Below are 18,952 nucleotides of genomic sequence, written 5' to 3'. Positions count from 1 at the left end.
ATTCCTTGTTTAGCTCGTACCCTGAAAGGCCCACTCACCTTTACAAAGATGAAATGATTAAGTCCAGAGTCCTGGGGTGTGAGGGCTACATGACCCCACTCCTCCATGGACCCCACTACTGCTTAGCTCTCACGAAATTTATTTTCCATTCCCTTGTCCCCCCTCACCACCTTTTTAAAGTTCATAGCCATATGAGAAATCTACATCTTTAGTTAGGGGCCCAACACCTTGAGAACCAGAATACTTCGGTTGGTATTTGCACTCCTAAGCATAGGATTTCTCAGAAAAGGCGGGGGGGGGGGGGGATACAAAACATTTCTGTGAAGGAATATGGATTGAATAATTTATTTTCTGTGTTGTGATAGTAATGGGAGTAAATACATAGGATATTTTTATTAATTAATAAAACAAAGACAAAAAACAGAAGCAACAAAGACCATAGTGCCCATGATACATCAGTTTCATGGTCAGAAAAAACAGTTTTGTTTTGCTTTCCTTGAAATGCTGGGAATTGAACCCAGGGCCTCACACATGCTAGGCAAGCACTCTACCACTGAGCTTTCCCCTGGCCCCCAGAAAATCCAGTTCTAAAGAGCAACAGCTGCTGGTGTCACAGAGTTTTATTGCATTCAACAGGGGAAAGGCAGATGGTAGGAATGGAAAAAAGATCCAGCAGGCCCCTGCAAGAAGGTATTATGGGGGATCCAACCCCTAACTGGGGACTCCTCTTGCTACCTCCTTTGGAAAAAAGATGGAAGGCAAGAGAGAGCTTCTCTCTTATGACCTCATGACTTTTTGTGAAATCGATCAGTCCAGTCAGACACTGAGAAAAGCAGCTTTGCATCCCCACAGGCCCAGCTGCTAGTACCTATCTTTATATCCAAAAAAAAGTGGAAGCCTCAAGGAGAATGGGGGATAGCAAGATGGATGGGTGCTGTATCCCCAAAGGCATTGGGGGGAGGGGAAGACAATCTGTCTATTCTCATCTGGGTCCTCTACATTCTGAGAATATTATGCATCAAACTCAGCTATCTTTGGAGGGGGCTGGGTGACTGAGTTATGGCTCTGACTCCTCTCTGGGGGTGGAGAGTGAAGATGACAAAGAAGGCCATCTGTCCCCTGGGAGACACAGTAGCAGTATAAGATAGAACAGAACAGAATGATAAAGTCAACTGGAAAAACTCTTTGAGAAAGGGCAGAGGAAGGAGGTATGCAGGTGCACACATCCAGGGAGACAGGGAGGTCCCCACACTTGAGACCTCCATCCTCTTGAAATGACCAGAATTGACCCAGGTAGAGATATTCTTTCCTATTGGAAATAAACATTGGGGATAGCTAGGCAGGAAGAAAAGAAACTTATCATGGGGAATAAATCCCATCATCCCAGCCACCAGAACTGGCCACATACCCTCTTGCAGGGTTCCAGCCCCAGGAAAGGCCATGAGGTACTGGGATAGCACAGCAGTAGTCAAACACCTTCACCTAGACCTGAACACTTCTGGACATCTCCAGCTCCTGTGACCAGAAGTGCAGATGGATGGAGGTGGAAGTACAGTGGGAGAAGAGACTGGAGAGTAGTCAATTCTTGACAGACTCTCTCCAATTCCCTGCATAGTCACAAAAGTCCTCTTAGGTCCTGCCTCTGTGAGGTGCCAGTCTGCTGACCACTCCTCACCCTATTTCCATGTGTCAGATTGGCCATTTTTCATCATGTGTGTGCAGGCCTGCACCCACAGCTGTAGTATTCTGAAAGTCCTCCATCCCAGGGCCTACCAGGAGGGAAGCATGCCACAGTGAGTTCTATAAAGTTAACAGCAATATTCAGACACTCTCAGTTCATCTCAACAGCAAAGTGCATCCACTGTAGTTGCTTGAACCAGGTCCATCTGTCCAGTCAGGTCCTGAGGATGGCAAACAACCCCCTGCCCCCAGCTCCTCCTATTTTATAGAAACAGGATATTTTACAAAGATCAAGGCACTTAGGAGAAAGTCAACAATACCTCTCTAATGAAGCAAGAGGGCTTATTGGGGTGGGGGAAGGAGAGAGGGAAGAAAAATGGATAAAGGGGAGAAAGAACAATGTATATTTCTGGGGACCAGGAAGAACCTATTCAATGGAATGGAGTTATATGGATGGAAGGAGCCTGCAGCATGAATTTAGCAAAGGAGAAAGAGAAATATTGGCCAGAATATCCACAATTCCCCCAAGCCTCTCAGAAGCCCACCACCTTTTGAACATAAAGCAGCAATCACCACGGAGTCAGGCAGGCTCTTAGGCAAAGATGTTGGTAATAAAATCCAGGAATCGTTTGGCATACTGCTCCGGATGGACAGTAGAGATCTCTGCCCCCGCCTGTGAGAGGAGATATGGATCAGTATGTCAATCCAAATCGCCACCTTCCTCATTCCCCATCCCCCAACCCATCCCACCCCATTTTTCTCCTTTTGCCATTCCAGAAGCTCTCTTCTCAAAGCATAATCATTACAGCATAGGAAAGGCTCTGGGAAACTCACCCCATGCTTGACAGTTTTGGCTGCATGAGCTGCTTTTTTCTTGGCATCATATTGTGTTAGGATGTCAATGAGGCCCATGAAATATACCTCCTTCTGGGGGGCACCTGGGGAGAGACCAAGGATGAAAAGTTATAGTTCTAATTCCCTTCCCCAGGAACCAGTCAGTTTTGTTTTGAAAAGCTAATCTCTCCACCCACCACCATAGTCTCTCTCCCCAAGGACAATCCTCCCCTCTCCACCCTCAAAATTTTCAGGATCTCTCTCACCCTCAGCACTCCGGATGGCATAGACATCGATGAAGGACTCAAACTCTCCAGGGCCCAAGGGCCGATGGGAATGAATGTAGCCTCCAATACCCTCAGGGGAAGTACCATAGGAGCCCACCAGAGCAGGAGGTCCAGTCAGGTTACAGTCCCCATCCCACTCTGACTCATCTTCCCGTATGGGCCCTTCCTCCTCTGGTTCAGAGCCCCGGATGATGTCGTGGATGCCCAGTAGAAGACTATAGTCCATGATCTTCAGTTGCACTAGAAACTGAGACCCATTGACAAATCAGACACCCCAGATCTCCTTCACCACTTCCAGGTACCACTCTTACAACTCTACTCTTGACTTTCTGGGGCCCTCTTAGGGAAAGGGCAGGGTAAAAATTGAGGCTGGAGTGTATTACTGCCCTGTAGTACCTAAATATCCTGAAATCTAAGATCACCCTTTTACTCATTCCAGCCACCCCCTCCACAGGTGACTCTAGATCATGTACCTGTCTCATATCCAACCCCGCTACATGCAGAGGACCCCAGAATAAGGAGAAAGGAAGAGCTCTCTCATACTGTGAATGGAAGAGACAACTAAAGGGGAAAAAAAAAAAACAAAGGCATTTCCAAGCACCCCAATTATCACCTCCACATCTCTCTTTAACTTCTCCGAAATACTTTCTTCTCCTCCTCACCAATATACACTTTCTGGTTCTTGTTGAGGAAGTCTATATCCTTAAGGGTAGGCAATTCCTTAACCTAGAACAGGGAAAAAGATGTCTTGGGGTCCCCTCCCCAGGGCTTGAAGAATCCTATCTCCAGGACTCTTATCTTCACCTCAGTGGCCTTGAGAGCTCCTATGTTTGCTGACTTCGCATTGTGATGCTTGCCCAGGCTGTCACTCAGTTGTACCCCACATCACAGTTCGTTGTTTTGTTTTGCAGTACTAAGGACTGAACCCAGGACTTCATGCATGCCACTGAGCTATCACCTCAGCTCTCACCCCACCACGTTTAGTTAAGACCCTCTATGATGAATGTTCTTCCTCCTTCAGCATTTAGCTACTTGAATACAAGAACCCAGAATAGGAGATGGAGGGTGAGCACTTTGCTCTTAAAGTTTGGCACCCCCCCACCCATGCACAAACCTATGTGGAATAACTATGCCAATGACAACACAGTTGTTCTTCCTGCCCCTCCCAAACCATCCCCGGATCAGTCAAAATTTATATCTCTCTTCTTTTCAGTGGTTTAAACACCTGGTGATCACCATCTTTATGGAGAATGACCTCTTTGTCCTAAGAAGATTTCTTTTCATTCACCCCCATCCTTTACCCTATCACCTAAAATGAGTTTCACCTTTTCCTTATCGCTGGCTTCCCGGGATACTAGGGAACCCTGTGGAGAGACCCAAAGATCAAGTCAGCACAAGTGGCTAAAAGAACAGAACCCAGCACCTAAGATAAGTACTCAAATCCACAGCCTTCTTTCCTGTAAAATGAATCATCAATGCCCTCCCAGTCTCTTCCCCATTCTCAGGCCACCAGGATACTCCCCCAAATCCTAGCTAACCTGTCCTTACCTTGAGGTCATACTTCCTGTGCACAGGAAGACGGTGGCTAAACATATTGCGCATAACAAGCATGTAGCTGTCTTCATTGTCCACGCTAACTCGGTACATCCCCAGGAACTGAGGCAGCAGTGTGTTGCCATGGCACTTCACTATGTACTAGGGTGGGAGAGGGTGAAGAATAAGGACAGGCTGAGTAGCAGACACACAAATAGCCCAGAGATGGGGATACAAACACTACCCTTCTAGGATGGGGCAGAGAACTTCAAGTAGAGAGGTTACAAGAAGATCAAAAGTAGTGGGTGCTTCCTAAAACTGCCTCAAACAGTTTCTGAATCACCATCTCTACTGATTTCTTCCATCTGTATAATATCTCTTAATTTTTGTGAGGGTTGGGGTGTGGTACTAGGGATTTAATCCAGGAGTGCTCTACCACCGAGTTACACTCCCAGCCATTTTTTTATTTTTACTTTTGAGACAGGATCTAAGTTGCCAAGTCTGGCCTTGATGATTCTCCTGCCTCCCTAATGTCCCTTAATTTTAATTTCTTTCATTTGACCTGTATCATTTGTTGAGATAAGGAAGACCAGGTTTCCTTATCCTTGTTTTAGGCCCTCCCAAATGCAAGTAGTCAAAGAACCAGGATTAGAATTTATATCTGCTTATCAATGAAATTATTTCTAGGCCAGTGTTTCTTGATGGGCTAAACTCCTGTAGTATAAATGCCTACATGATGGCCTATAATTGGGATTCTTAAAAAAAAATTTTCATTTTCAGAACTGGGGCAACAGCTCAGTGGTATAGCACTTGACTAACATGCTTGAGGCCTTGGATTTAATTTCCAACACTGCAAAAAAAAAAAAAATATATATATATATATACAAAAGACAAAAGAAACAATTCCTCTTTCAATGCTTACCATCTCTCAGTTTTTCTGCCTACTTCTCTTCAAAGCCAGCTTTCTCAGAAAAGTTATCAGCAATCAACTGATATATGAATCTATCATTTATATATCAAACCACTGAACTTGAATTTATACCCTTATTTCCCCTCTTATGTCTCCCCCAAATCCCTCACTTGTCAAATCCAATAGGTAGTCATTGTTATATTTCAACTGTGTGGTACCCGATCTTGTTGACCAATCTCTCCTTAAATTGCTCTTCACTCTTAGCTCCCATTGTACCACTCTTGAGCTCCTATCTTCAAATCCTTTATGGATTATACTGGGCATAAATAATGAAAAGTGCCCATCTACTCTTAGCCTCCTTAGGTTCTGTCTTCAACCTTCTTCTCATCTTACTCCAATACTTCCCTTCAATAATCTTACCATTTACCTAAGTGATTTTAAGTAGTAATAAGTGATTTTAATGACCACTTACTTACTCATGTACAACTCCCAAACCGTATTATACTTCTAGCCTACTCCTCTTTCCTGAATTCCACATTGGTACCCCAGGACATCTGTATCTGAATGAACTACAGAAACCTAAATCTTATCATGTCCAAGTCAGAACTACCTTCCTCCAAAAACCTGTTTCTTTTTCTGTTGCACAATTCTTGATAAATGGAAGCCTAAAATTTAGAGGCTCCCTTGCCTTAATTCACACAATCTTCTCAGAGATCTTCCTTAGCCACTTCTGCTGACTTGGTCTTTGGGTCTCTCCACAGGATTCCCCGTAGTGTCCCAAAAAGGCAGCCATAAGAATAGAGTGATACTACTCATTGCAGGTGATAGAGTGAGGGATGGTGGGTGGGGTAAAAAGATCTTCTTAGGATAAAGCAGGTTTTAAATTGTAAATACCAAATGAGAAGGAACACATCAAATTCTTCTGTTAGATTAAACATAAATACATATGCTTTTTTTTTTTTTTCTTTAACTCCTAGTTTTCTTTTTTCTTTCTTTTTTTTTTTTTTTTTTTAAATTTGGTACTAGGGATTGAACCTGGGGGGGTCATTCTACGACTGAGCTACATCCCAACCCTTTCTGTTTTTGAGTAGAGTTTCCCTAAGTTGCTGAGGCTGACCTTGAACTTGCAATCCTCCTGCCTCAGCCTCCTGAGTCACTGGGATTACAGGCGTGCACCACTGTGTCCGGCTTAAATTCCTAGTTTTCAAAAACATGATATCAAGTGCTTCTGGGGGAGATAGTTTGTAGGGGGAAAAAGGGATAGGAAGTTTCTGTGTGCTCTGGCAGCTGAGTTATGTATGAGTAGGGAGGAGAAGGAGAAGGATGAGGAGGAAGAGGAAGAGGAGGAGGAGGAGGAGGAGGAGGAGGAGGAAAAAAATGGAGCTGGAGAGAGGCCTGACCTGGTGGTAGTTGGAAAGGTTGCTATGCATGTCAGCAATGTCCTCACTGGATACTTCCTTGATGACTAGAGTTCGATCATAGGAGATAAGAAAACGGCCATCACTGCCTTCACTTTCACTTGGGGGGCTTCGGGTAAGAGATACCTGGAAACAAAGAATAGGCTAGAGGCTCTTCCTTGTGCTTTATATGGACATACAAGTCATAGGATAATGGCCACCCAAATGCTTCCAAAAGTGAATAAAACCCTGGGAGATTCACTGGGAATTCTTAATCTGCTATCCACATATGGGACTGAATTAAACTGAACACATAATTTTTAGTGTATCTGTATTTATTTTTTCCCAAGGACAGCTTCATTTGCTTTTATTAGATTTTTAAAAGATGTCTGTGACCACTAAAAGATAAAGAATCACATTTGCTGAGGCTTTTGTTTCACCAAACATAACTCTCCCAAGGACTCCCAGTTGCTAGGGATCACCCTCACTCTATAATATACTCTCACCAGGGCTGGGGTTGTGGCTCAGTGGTGGAGCATTTGCCCAGAATGTGTGAGGCACTGGGTTCAATTCTCAGCACCACATATAAATAAATAAATAAAATAAAGTTCCATCAACAACTAAGAAAAAATAAAAAACACTCTCACCAAATAATCCTGATCATCAATGCCAAATCGATCACGGAGGTTCCTGAAGACCTGGGGACAGTACTCCTTGAACTTGAAATGACTGGGCAGATTTTCTCTGTAATAAGTGTTTTCAAGACAAGACAACAAAGTGTCAACGTCACCTTGCATTTATATAAGGCTTGGCAGTTTATAAAGCACCTCCCACTTTTTTTGGAGGGGTGGGATACCAGGGATATAATCCAGAGAAGCTTAAGACTGAATCACATCCCCACCCAGTTTTATATTTTACTTTGAGACAAGATCTCAATAAGTTGCTTAGGGCCTTGATGAGTTACTGAAACTGGCTTTGAATTTATAATCCTTCTGCCTCAGCATCCCAAGCCACTGGGATTAGAGGCATGGGCCAATGAGCCCAGCTGCACCTTTACACTTATTACCTCATTTGATTCTCATAAAACCCCATAAGGTACTTTAAAAGGCACATTGCTCCCATCTTATAGAAGGGGAAATTGTGTCTCAGGGTAGTTGACTGACCTGCCCAAGTCACATGGCTAGTAAGTAGTATAAGTAGATCAAGGATCTACCGTCCATCCAAATAGGAGCATTCCCCAAATCTTAAGCAGATTAAAGACATTCTGAAGTTGATAATAGGTACCATTGTTTTGAATGGTAAACACTAGGGGTGCTTAGAGGACTAAAGTATTTCTTTCAAGGAATCCCTATTAGAAGCTAATGGTAATGCATATGGATGTATTTACTCCATAAAACTTCAAGGCTAAGGGAAAGACAGCACTGGTAAACATAAGGATGAAGGCAACACTGGAAATTATTTTGTTTTTTGCACAAAAATAATTTCTGCATTGAGAAGAATGTTAGATCATACAATGTTTTCTTTGTGTGTGTGTGGCACTGGGGATTAAACCCAGAATCTCACACATGCTGGGTAAGTACTCTACCACTGAGCCACATCCCAGACCCTAGACCATAAAACTTGTAAGTTGACTTCTAAAATCTTTAACTCACTGAATCTTTTAAAAATTATTATTTTTCTAGGAGGTTGCCATAAGAAGGGCAAGGATTCCCCCACTTACCTGTGGAAAAGATGATTATTGACTTTGATCTTGGAACTAGCCTTAAAGTCATCTGGCAGCAGCATCACTGGGGGAGGCACCTGGCTGAGCTCATTTATCTGATAAGTCAAAACATGAAGAGAGGGTGTGGAGAGCACTTACACACTGTGCTGGGCAGGAGTCAGAAAAGGGCAATTCTAACATTTTTCATTTAAAGACACTGGCTGTGCATATGCTTAAAGTGAGAGAATGTGTCTAATCCATTCTGCTGCCCAAGAAGGACGGTGGTAAGCAACCCTCACACTCCCTCCCCCGTGGAACTTCATGCTCACAACAGGAATTTTATATTAGGCAAACCCTGTAAGCAACTTAGGGCTATTTTCAAAGCTGTGAGGAATTCTAGAAAAAAAAAAAACAAAACTCTGCAGACTCAAGACAAAGTTACATGTTTTCCATTTACTTTAAAAAAAAAAAGCATTTTTAAAAGTGTACAGAGTTAATGGGCCTCCTGAGGGGATAAAAAGTAGCAAGAAAATGAAATGTCCATATCCTACAAAAGGTATCTGCTTTAAAACAGGACAGTCCTTCCAGAGCACTCTAACCCAGTTCTCTGCAGCAGGTGCCCACCTGCCTAAGTGTAAGGTAAATGAAGAACAGCTGATCTCAGAGGGAATGTCAGCCCTCAGAAAGTATGAGGTGTCTATTCCTTAAAGTTAAAAGTCAATACACAGCCCAAAAGATACAAGCATCACATGCTGTCACTCCCAGGATCTACAGCCTGCTATTCACAGTAGATAGGGGTTTCCTGTATTTAGGTATCCCAAGGAGATGTGCTTTCTATGTGGTGTTGCTATATAGCACCTTTTATTTGCCTTTAATAGTACATGTACCACATGACTCTAATCGTCAGTTTATGTAAGCACACCCCCCCCCAAGACTGTGAGCACTTCATGGGCAGGGCCTGTTCTCATCGTGTACATTTCTTGGATGTGAAGCTAGCACAATGACCCCCACTTAGACCAAATACCATCACTCCAGGCAACAATGGGTGTATGTGTGTGTGTGTGTGTATTCCTGAGTTGCACTAACTCAGATCTAGGCTCAGGGTGGAGGAGCTTCTCTGAAATCCTGTACCTCTGGAAGGGAAAGGAAAGTTGTGAAATGTTTATTAACTGAATAAATGAATGCCTTGCTTATTTTTGCTTGATCATTCGAGAAAGGTTATGAATTGCAGTCTAACCTAAATCCCACACGCTGCAATGCATGTAACTCCTCCCATTCTCAGTAGAAAAGGAGGACAGAACATATTCCTCTAGGAAAAAAAAAAAAGTCACTTGAGATTCCCAGCCTAAAATTTAGCTGTAGCTTTTCCTGCCCCCTCCTCACCACCTGCTAACCAGGCTGAATCATCACTAAGGCATATGTTCAAGGAAGTTCTCCATTCCAGATGAAGTAGATATGTGTTGGCTGGAAGGTGCCATGCTGGAGCTCAAGTTTATATACCTAAAGAAGCTGAGGCAGGTCTTACATGTATTTCCCCCAATCCTTACCAAAGGAAAAGCCTTCCTTAAGCTTCCCGCAGGGATGGATGAGTCACCTGAAAGGGACACGTGCAGAGGCAGTCCTTCCTCCATCAGTCTTGCCCATATCAAGTGCCTTAGACTAGATACTTGATAACAACACATTACCACTGGGCAAGCTGCAAATGCAAAAGGGGGCCAAATGACCCCAAATGACACTCTAAACTACAAATTTAAAATGTGATAAAAACTGCATTCATCTGCACCCCCTTCCACCTCCACAAGCCCGCCATTAGGATAACAATTCAAGGAAACGGACTACTAAAATATCCCCTGCCACATTAAGATCACTGAATCCCTCCCACTCCAGATCTGAGGGAAAGGGGGCAGCTCAGATAGAGGCCCCCTCAGGAAAGGAGATATACTAGCCTTCTTGGTCTCCTCCTGACCCCAGGCCATACCCTTTAGAGCACTTTCCTTCTACTAAAGTTCATCAACATTGGTGTCTCTGGGACCAGAGCTCCTGAGCCTTTTCTTTGTACAAAAATGACCCCTATTTATACCAAATAACATCACTCCAGCCAGCAATGAGGATGCAGTTAAGACCAAATGCATATATACATTAAGTACTGAAGTGAGTATAATCTCTAGGCTCAGGGTGGGGTGGCTGCTCAGAAATGCTGTACCTCTGGAAGGGAAAGGAAGGGACAAGCAGGATTAGAAGGTCCAAAAACCCTGGAGCTTTCCCTAGACAAAGCCAAGACTCCAAAGTCAAGGACTGGAGCTAGAAAGCAAGGTGGAAAGGAAAGTGAATAATCCCCTTCATCCAGCTACTCTGCCCCACCACTCCCTTCTACACACCAAGACCTCACCAACAACAACCTAAAGAACCACTCCCCCAATGTCCATCCGGCGGGAGCCGGATCACGGCCAGTTTCCGTAGCCTGGGGCCGAGGTTGGACCTGGCGTGAGAGCCAGGGAAGAGGAAGCTGGATTTCAGGTGGAACTCTACTAGAGGAGTAAAAGGCGGAGGGCAAGACTAAAGTCTACAACCCGAAGGTAGCCTGGGGGTACACCTGGGGGTAGTTGGACAGGGACCGGGACGGCCCAGGGGGGTGGAAGTGGCAACGCGAGAGGCTGGGAATGCTGGAGCAAGGAAACAGAGACGCCCCAAGGTGCGGGAGGGACTTTTGCCAGGGTTGCGAGGGCTAGGGTTAGTTCTCACCGAGTGGGCTACGCCCCACAGGAACACGCCCACCAGCGGGTCGGCAGCCCGGAACACCTTCACCTTCTGCTGCACGAAATGCTTCTTCTTGGTTTTGGAGGCGAAGCCGAAACCCGGGCCTGGGCCCGCTGTTGCCGCTGGTGCGGTGGCTGGCGGGACCGAGGAAGACGCCATAGTCTCCCGGGCACCCGACTGAGTGGAAGCAGGAGCCGGTCGCGATCCCGGCACCCGACCCCGGAAGCGGTGCTTACCTGCGCCGTCGTCACGTGACCGGAGGCTGGACCGCAGGCGCGCGAGCGGGGCGGGGCGGAGCGAGAGCTCCGCCCCCTGCGCCCACTTGCCCAACGTCCGCGAGCTGGGTGTGCTCACCTGTTTCCTGCCCCGTGTGTTGGAGCCCAGGGTCTCAGAAGGCATCCCGTCTCCCGCCAGGGTCTACCTGAGCGGTCAGCTGAGCGGTCAACCAGGCGGCTGAAGGGCATCCTGTGCCGGCCTGATTCACTCCCAGGTAGGGGACTTATTCGCTGAAAAGTCACCGTTGTCCGGCTTTACCCGGTTTCTGATGAGTAACCTCCAGTTAGGCTAACGCGAAAGCGTTTCCTTACCAAGTAGGAATTGGATAGGAGACGATATGGGAAATCCGAAATTCTTACCAGTGACCACGAGCGTCTTTAAATTCGTTCATTCTTTTATCTATTAAACAAGTACTTATTGGTCACTTACTTGTACCCAGTACTGTTCTTGGGGCTCATTCTCCTTGGATTGAAGCAGGGAGATATGATAGTTCCCTCTCTAAAGGAGTTGGGAGTTTAATGCTACTAGCCGGCGGGAGAAAGCAACATTCGAGATAAGTGCTGCACTAAAGTTCTGTAAGAGACAATGCTAATGACAGAGAGGACAGTGGAACTCGCAGGGAAGCCTTGGAAAACAACGGAGACTGTGTGCTGGGTATAGGAAAGCTGGATAAAGTTCAGAACTAGGAGTAAAGTTCAGAACTAGGAATTAAAAGGCTCTCTGGGAAAAGGATGGTATTTTTTTAAAAGCCCTGGAGATGGGAAAGAAATAATCTGTTTCTGAAATGTAAGTAGTAAGGTAGAACTAGAACTTGAGAACCAGAGGGAAGAAGCAAGGTTAGGGAGGGTAGGCACTGAAGGTCCTTCAAGTAGTTTTAATCTGTTGAGTGTGCTTTTTAGAAGAACCATTCAGGCATCATTTTGGAGGGTGACTGGAATGTGGCAAAAGTTTATACACAGATGGTGAACTAAAGCTGTGGCTGTTGGGTTGGGAGAAGGGGATGTAATTTTTTTTTCCTTCCAGATACTGGGGATCAAACCCAAGGCACCTTACCTAAGCTCTTTTTTTTGAGAGTGGGGGGATACTGGGGATTGAACTCAAGGATACTCGACCACTGAGCCACATCCCCAGCCCTATTTTGTATTTTATTTAGAGGCAGCATCTCACTAAATTGCTTAGTGCCTTGCTTTTGCTGAGGCTGGCTTTTGAACTCAGCCTCCGGAGCCACTGGTATTACAGGCATGCACCATCATGCCCAGCTATCACTGAACACTTTTTAATTTTTATTTTGAGAGAGGGTCTCACTAAATTGTGGAGGCTGGCTTCCAACTTGAAATCCTTCTTCCATCTTAGCCTCTTGAGTCCCTGGATTACAGACATGCACCACTGCACCCAGCAAAGGGGATGTAATTTAAAGAAACAGTTTGATGTCGATTTTGAAAATTCATAGTGGATGTGGGGTTTGGGGGAAAAGGGAGACATTGAGGATGAGTCCCAGTCTTCTGGGTAAAATGGTGAGATGGTGGTGAAAAAGAGCAGTTTTGGGAAGACAAGTTTAGTTTGGAATATGTGAGTCATCCGAGGGCAACTGGTAAGACATATGGGCCCAGAGTTCAGGAAAGTGATCTGGCCTAGGGATACAGATTTAAGAATTGTGGAATCTATGGATGTGTATGACATCTCCCAAAAATAGTAAAGAAAGAACCAAGGGCTGAACTCTGGGATAGAGCAAGCATTTAAAGAGGCTGGTGGAAGCCCGGGACAGTGGCGCACACATTAAATTCCAGCAACTTGGGAGGCTGAGGCAGGAGGACCACAAGTTCAAAGCCAAACTTAGCAACTTAGCAAGGTCCTAAGCAACTTAGTGAGACCCTGTCACAAAATAAAAAAGGGACTGTGTGGCTCTGTGGTTAAGCACCCCTGGGTTCAATCCCCAGTACCAAAAAAAAAAAAAAAAAAAAAAAAAAAAGAGAGGCTGGTGGAGGAAGACTCAGAAGGGGTAGGCAGAGGTCAAGGAGCCAGGAGAGCAAGGTCACAGAAGCCCAAGGAATAGTTATAAGAAAAAAGGAGTAGAGCCAGGCGTGGTGGCACATACCTGTAATCCCAGTGAATCAGGAACCTGAGGCAGGAGGATTCCAAGTTTGAGGCCAGCCTCAGAAATTTAGCAAAGCCCTAAACAATTTAGTGAGACCCTGTCTCAAAATAAAATATAACTGGGCACAGTGGTGCATGCTTGTAAGCCCAATGGCTCAGGAGGCTGAGGCAGGAGGAACACAAGTTCAAAGCCAGCCTCAGCAATTTAGCAAGGTCCTAAACAATTAGCGAGACCCTGTCTCAAAATAAAATATAAAAGGGCTATGGATGTGGCTCAGTGGTAAAGCACCCCTGGGTTCAATCCCTGGTACCAAAATAATAATAACAATGATGATGATGATGATGATGATGATGATGATGATAATAATTTAAAATAATAAAAATAATTTAATAATGGGGATGTAGCTCAGTGGTAAAATGCCCTGGGTTCAATCTGAGTACAAAAAAAAAAAAAAAAGGAAGGAGTGGAGAACATAGAGAGGTAAAGCACTGAGAAATCCCTGTTTTATTTGGTAAGAGGTAATCTTTGGAAAAGCAATTTGAGCAGAACAAGAGCCAGCAAGACAGGTTGAGAATGATCGGGAGGTGAGGAGGTGGGGATAGGAAATTGGTATTGTTTCTGGAAATTTGGGGAGTCTCTTATAGAGAAGCACACAGCAAAGTAGGGACTCATGGTGCGGGACACCTTAAAAGGAGAAATGATTGAGACAGATGTTACTGAAGAAGATGTAATTGATCCAAGCCTGCAACACTTTTTCAGAGTGGGGGGGTGGGTACAAGGAATTGAACCCAGGTGTGTTCTACCACTGAACTAGTCTGGTTTTTTTTTTTTTTTTTAATTTTTGAGACAGGATTACCCAGGTGTCTGTGTGTCTGTCTGTCTGTGTCTGTCTCTCTCTCTCTCTGTGTTCTTCTCTTTCTTTTTTGTGGTGCTGGGGATTGAACCCAGGGCCTGTGCCTGCAAAGTGAGCACTCTACCACCTAAGCTATATTCCCAGCCCAAACAGGGACACTTTTTTGGGGGGCAGGGGTGGTACTGGGGATAGAAACCAGGGCCTCATGCATCCCAGGCTAGTCTCAAATTTGTGATTCTTCCACCTCAGCCTTCAGAGTTACTGGGATTATAAGTGTGTGCCACCATGTCAGGCCACTTTTAGTTATATACTGGGGTTCTAAGTAAATAATCTCAAGACTCATGTATCTAAGGGCTGGGAATATAGTTCAGTGTTAGAGCATTTGCCAAGAGGCAAGAGTAAAGAATATGCAAAGACCCTGGGATCAATCCTCAGCATCCTAGGGTGAGGGAGAATTAAGTACCTAGAAGAGATTCACTTCAGTCCAAAGAAAAGAAATTCATCACCTGTCAGAAGGAAAAATGAAAGGATAAATGCAGATATAGGTAAATATGTAGGCATGTATGTGGTGGTTGAATTTCATGCTTGATCATATCAATTTTCCTTTTGAAGCAGATGATAAAGTTGCCTGGGAGTGGTGGATGGGAGATCTTGAGGTATGAGGGTTTAAGCTAGTTGCTCTGGAAGGCAGGAAAGGGAACTGAGCAGGGATGCACAGGAAGAATACTGAGCAGACCTGAAGGTGCAGATGTGTTTGTAGCTCTTCATATTTAGTTGCCCATTTTCCCCTCCACCATGAGGGATTGAACCCAGAGCTTCATACTTGCTAGGCAAGTGCTCTCTATCACTGCGCTACATTCCCAACCGCGTCTCGCCCCCTGTTTTTTGTTTGTTTGTTTGTTTTTTACTTTTGAGCCAGGATCTCACTAGGTTGCTGAGGCTGGCCTAGAACTTGTGATCCTCCTGCATCAGCCTCCCCAGTTGCTAGGATTACAGGTGAGCACCACCCCATTGAGCTTGCCCCAGTTTTCTGGTTATATGCTTTTCTCCATCTTAGAAGCTTTGATTGATGAGCAGAGAAAAATAGTGGTAGATGAAGTTGGAACAGAATTGAGCTGTTAGCAGGGGAGGAATAGTGACACCGTGGAGCGGGGAAGGACTTGATTCTAGAACTGAGATGATGAGGTCTGGGTAAAAGATTAAGAGACCAGGATACTATTTTTTTTATTCAAAATTATAACATCCTAGATATCCACCAACCTAGGTATCTGGAATAGTTGACAAACTATAGGATAATATGTGAAAAATTATATTTGGATTTTTTTTTTGGGGGTACCCAGGGATTGAACCCAAGGGCACTTAACCACTGAGCCACATCCCCAGCCCTTTTTAAAAACATTTTATTAGAGACAGAGTCTCACTGAGTTGCTTAGGGCCTCATTAAGTTGCTGAGGCTGGGTCTGAACTCCTGGCTTAGCCTCCCCAGTTACTGGAATTACAGGTGTGTGCCACCGCACCCAGAAATTACATGTTTTAATGAGGTAAATCAGTATACACTGACATGAAAATATTTCCAGGATATGGTCAAGTGAAAAAAAAATGTGATGTGAATATGTAGAAGAACATCTGGAAGGATACATACCACAGTGTTAAATGCCATTATATGCAAGATGATCAAGAAGATTTGCAACAACACACGGAGTCATCATTGAATTTATTTATTTTAAAGGTATCTATGTACACCAAGTAAATACACACTGGGGTTTGTGCAGTTTGGTTTGTTTTCCACGATGGCATGCAACATTTTGGCAGATGTGAGTGGGAAGGCCAGATGCCCCTTGTGGTGACCCTGGCTTTCTGGAAGGGATGTGGTGAATGTAGAGAACAGGAAGAGGCGGAGGAGGATACAGTGTGAAGCTTCTGGTGGAAGGTTGTGCGTGTGTTGTTTCTTATTTGTGTAAGTGAATTATATTTCTCTTACATCTTGCTAAAGAGAAGGCTGCTCCTCTGTGTCACCTCTCTTTGTCTGCCCTACACCTTCACATCTTCTTATATATTCTTTTAAAGAATCATTTGGTGGGAAGATTACATAAAATTTCCTAGATTCTAGGTTTTCCTGCTGGCAAATACTAAGTTTGCAGGTGTGCTGGTACCTTCCTTCTTCTCTGACTGGGTCTGGGATAGCATGGCTCATCTACCTTACCCCATCCCTTTCTTATGAGTTACAGGTTTGGTGTAGGAGAGCCAGATTGTACCCCCTTCTTCAGGGCAGTCATTTTCAAACTACTCTGTAGAACCCTTGGGGTCTCTTAGGACTTTTCCAAGGCTCTTCAACTAATGAAGCATTTTCCGCCAAAAAATAAATAAATAAATAAATAAATAAGAGGAGGAAGAAAAAATGCAAACTGTCTAGGTCTGCATTATTTATCTTCCTACCCCCGCTCCTTTTTTTTTTTTTTTTTTTTTCTTTTTTGCAGTGCAGGAGATTGAACCCAAAGCCTTGCACATGCTAGGCAGTCTCTACCACTGAGCTACATCCCTAGTCTGTTATTTTTTATGTTGGAGTTCTACATAAGATTTATTTTGAAAAGTGTTTGAAAATCACCAGTTTGGCTTTATTTCATACCCCTCTGATTTTGTCCTTAACTGCTAAATTGCTCAACAGGTAAAGGGAACAAGGACTCTTTCCTTTGAAGGACTCATAGGCCCTATATCTGTATTTACCAGCTGGCACTGGCACTGAGCTTCTTTCCTAACTTAGAAGAAGCCAGGTGATGGGCTTCCTTGATGCTGAAGGTTCCTATCTTCTATCATAGGTAAGACTGGATATCTGAACCCCAGACTTCACTTCTTGGTTTGGGCTACCTAGTGACCTTCATCCCTGTAGTTACCTGAAAAACCACCTTAGCACCATGTGGAGGGAAAGGACCATCTGGAACTCAAGCAACCATCTTCTTAACTGTGGGAGAACAGGGGTACATGGGCTGAGAATGGCTGGGGAAATGGCCCTGGGTCAAGCCCTTGGGCTCTGCCACCTCTGGAAAATCTGCCCGGCCTTTCCCTAAAGTGCACTTGATACTACAGAGGGACGTTAAAGAAGGAACTCTTTATGGGGAACAACTTATACTAGAGGAAAGCCAGGCTCCATTTTGAAATGAAAGCATCTGAAACAGCTTTTTTGCCAATGAACTGGAAGTCCCCAAACCAAAAGGTAAAGATGGAAAGAACACATAACCCAATATGGGAGAAAGGAATTCAGCTCATTACGTCAACCTGAGGACACTGTGACACAAATCACTTAGCAATTTTCCACCCTGTTCAATCCCCAAACCCAAGGAATCAATCTTTCTGACTATACTTGCCTATAACTATTTCCACAGAAAGATGAGCAGCCATTTGGCAGACTGTGGGAAGGGGTCTGCCTCTTTAATTTTTCATAATATTCAACTTTGGAGAATATCAAAAGGGGCTTGGACAAGAAAGGAAAATGGTCACTTGAGCAAGCCATGGTCTCCATCTGGGAAAAACAGGAAGAAAGAGGCAAAAGGCAGACTTTGTAGGACAGAGGTAAACATTTGGAATCCCTTGATTTAGGTGAGGGGAGTATGAAGAATTTATCAGCCCTTCCATTTTACCCTCCCCTGTGCTATACATTAAAGAGAAGGGAGGAAGAGCCTATTTTTCTGTCTTCTTAGGATGCTAAAACATTCTTCTGCTTAAGGCTTTATATGTATGTGTATGTGTGAGAGAGAGCGTGTGTGTATGCGCGCACGCGTGTGCATGCATGTGCACACGTGTTTGTGAGAGAGAAGGATCACAGCCCTCTAGCTCCCATTTCTCATTTTATCATCTCTGTGTCCTCTGCTCAGTGACTAACACCATTCAGTGTGAGAGATGAATATATGAGAAAGAAGAAACATTCCCCCGCCTCCCTAGTGCCCCCAATAAGGAGGATAGACTATGCTTAGAAATTGCTAAATACATCATTAGATACTTAAGAGTAGGATAGACAGAAGAGATACATAGCAGCAGCTTCTGATATATAGATACAGAGTACAAAGAGATACATAGTAAGTGAGAGAAGACATCAAACAGTACAGTCCAACAAAAGGGGTTGGGGAGGGAATTAGTATCAGAGACCACAGGATTGCAGCATGCTGAGAGAAGAGGCCTCAGTCCCTCTTAGAAACTGGGGAAGAAAGAGAAACAGTATGTGAGGAACCAGTCTGCAGCCCAGCAGCTGTGGAGGAGCAGGTGGTATTTGCATATACTTAGTTCATAGTCCTGTTCCTGTATCCCACTACCCTCCACCTTCTTCCACACCCAGGAGTTTCCCTAATCCTCCTTCCCTGTTCCTATTTCCCTGCTTTTCATGTCTTTCTGCCTATGTGTGCCTAGCCTGCTATCCTGGGAAACCTCTGGAGAGGACTCAGCTTGGATACAGCCCAGGAAGAAACTGGCCATGTTCTCTCATTTCTAGTTCTCTAAGGATCCAAATGGATGACAAAACAGTATCATAGTGCCCAGTTATGGGCCCTAAAGCAATTGCGATAAGAAGTCTGGTGATACACAAAAACCAGAAAGGTGCCTATGCTAGAGGCAGGGTTAGACTCATGGGGCATTTCTAA

At 44.5% G+C, this 18,952-nt stretch overlaps 2 protein-coding genes and 1 long non-coding RNA gene across 4 annotated transcripts in view; 1 reads left to right on the top strand and 2 right to left on the bottom strand.

Annotated features, from left to right (window-relative positions):
- Window positions 1-331: 331 nt before the first annotated feature.
- On the bottom strand, window positions 332-11,361 carry PIP4K2C (phosphatidylinositol-5-phosphate 4-kinase type 2 gamma). The gene is given in 11 exon segments (XM_079142510.1): window positions 332-2,353; window positions 2,515-2,618; window positions 2,781-3,048; window positions 3,415-3,440; window positions 3,443-3,527; window positions 4,127-4,165; window positions 4,350-4,496; window positions 6,645-6,788; window positions 7,289-7,385; window positions 8,362-8,459; window positions 11,086-11,361. Coding segments are annotated over 11 exon segments (1,263 nt in total). The 5' UTR covers window positions 11,260-11,361; the 3' UTR covers window positions 332-2,272.
- Window positions 11,362-11,463: 102 nt separating this feature from the next.
- Window positions 11,464-17,207, top strand: LOC306662629. The gene is made up of 2 exons (XR_013764165.1): window positions 11,464-11,590; window positions 15,902-17,207. It is a non-coding gene; the product is annotated as an uncharacterized lncRNA (long non-coding RNA).
- The window catches only part of KIF5A (kinesin family member 5A), a 44,287-nt gene continuing 42,100 nt past the window's right edge, over window positions 16,766-18,952 (bottom strand). For both annotated transcript variants that reach the window (XM_079142507.1, XM_079142508.1), the window contains one exon: window positions 16,766-18,513. The gene's annotated coding sequence lies outside the window, so the exon portion shown is untranslated. The remainder of the gene's footprint in view (window positions 18,514-18,952) is intronic.

Source organism: Sciurus vulgaris (genome assembly GCF_902686455.1).
Source record: "Sciurus vulgaris genome assembly, chromosome: 5".
NCBI classification, from domain to species: domain Eukaryota; kingdom Metazoa; phylum Chordata; class Mammalia; order Rodentia; family Sciuridae; genus Sciurus; species Sciurus vulgaris.
The sequence above is the reverse complement of the archived record's forward strand: the minus strand, read 5'-3'. Positions and strand labels throughout refer to the sequence as shown.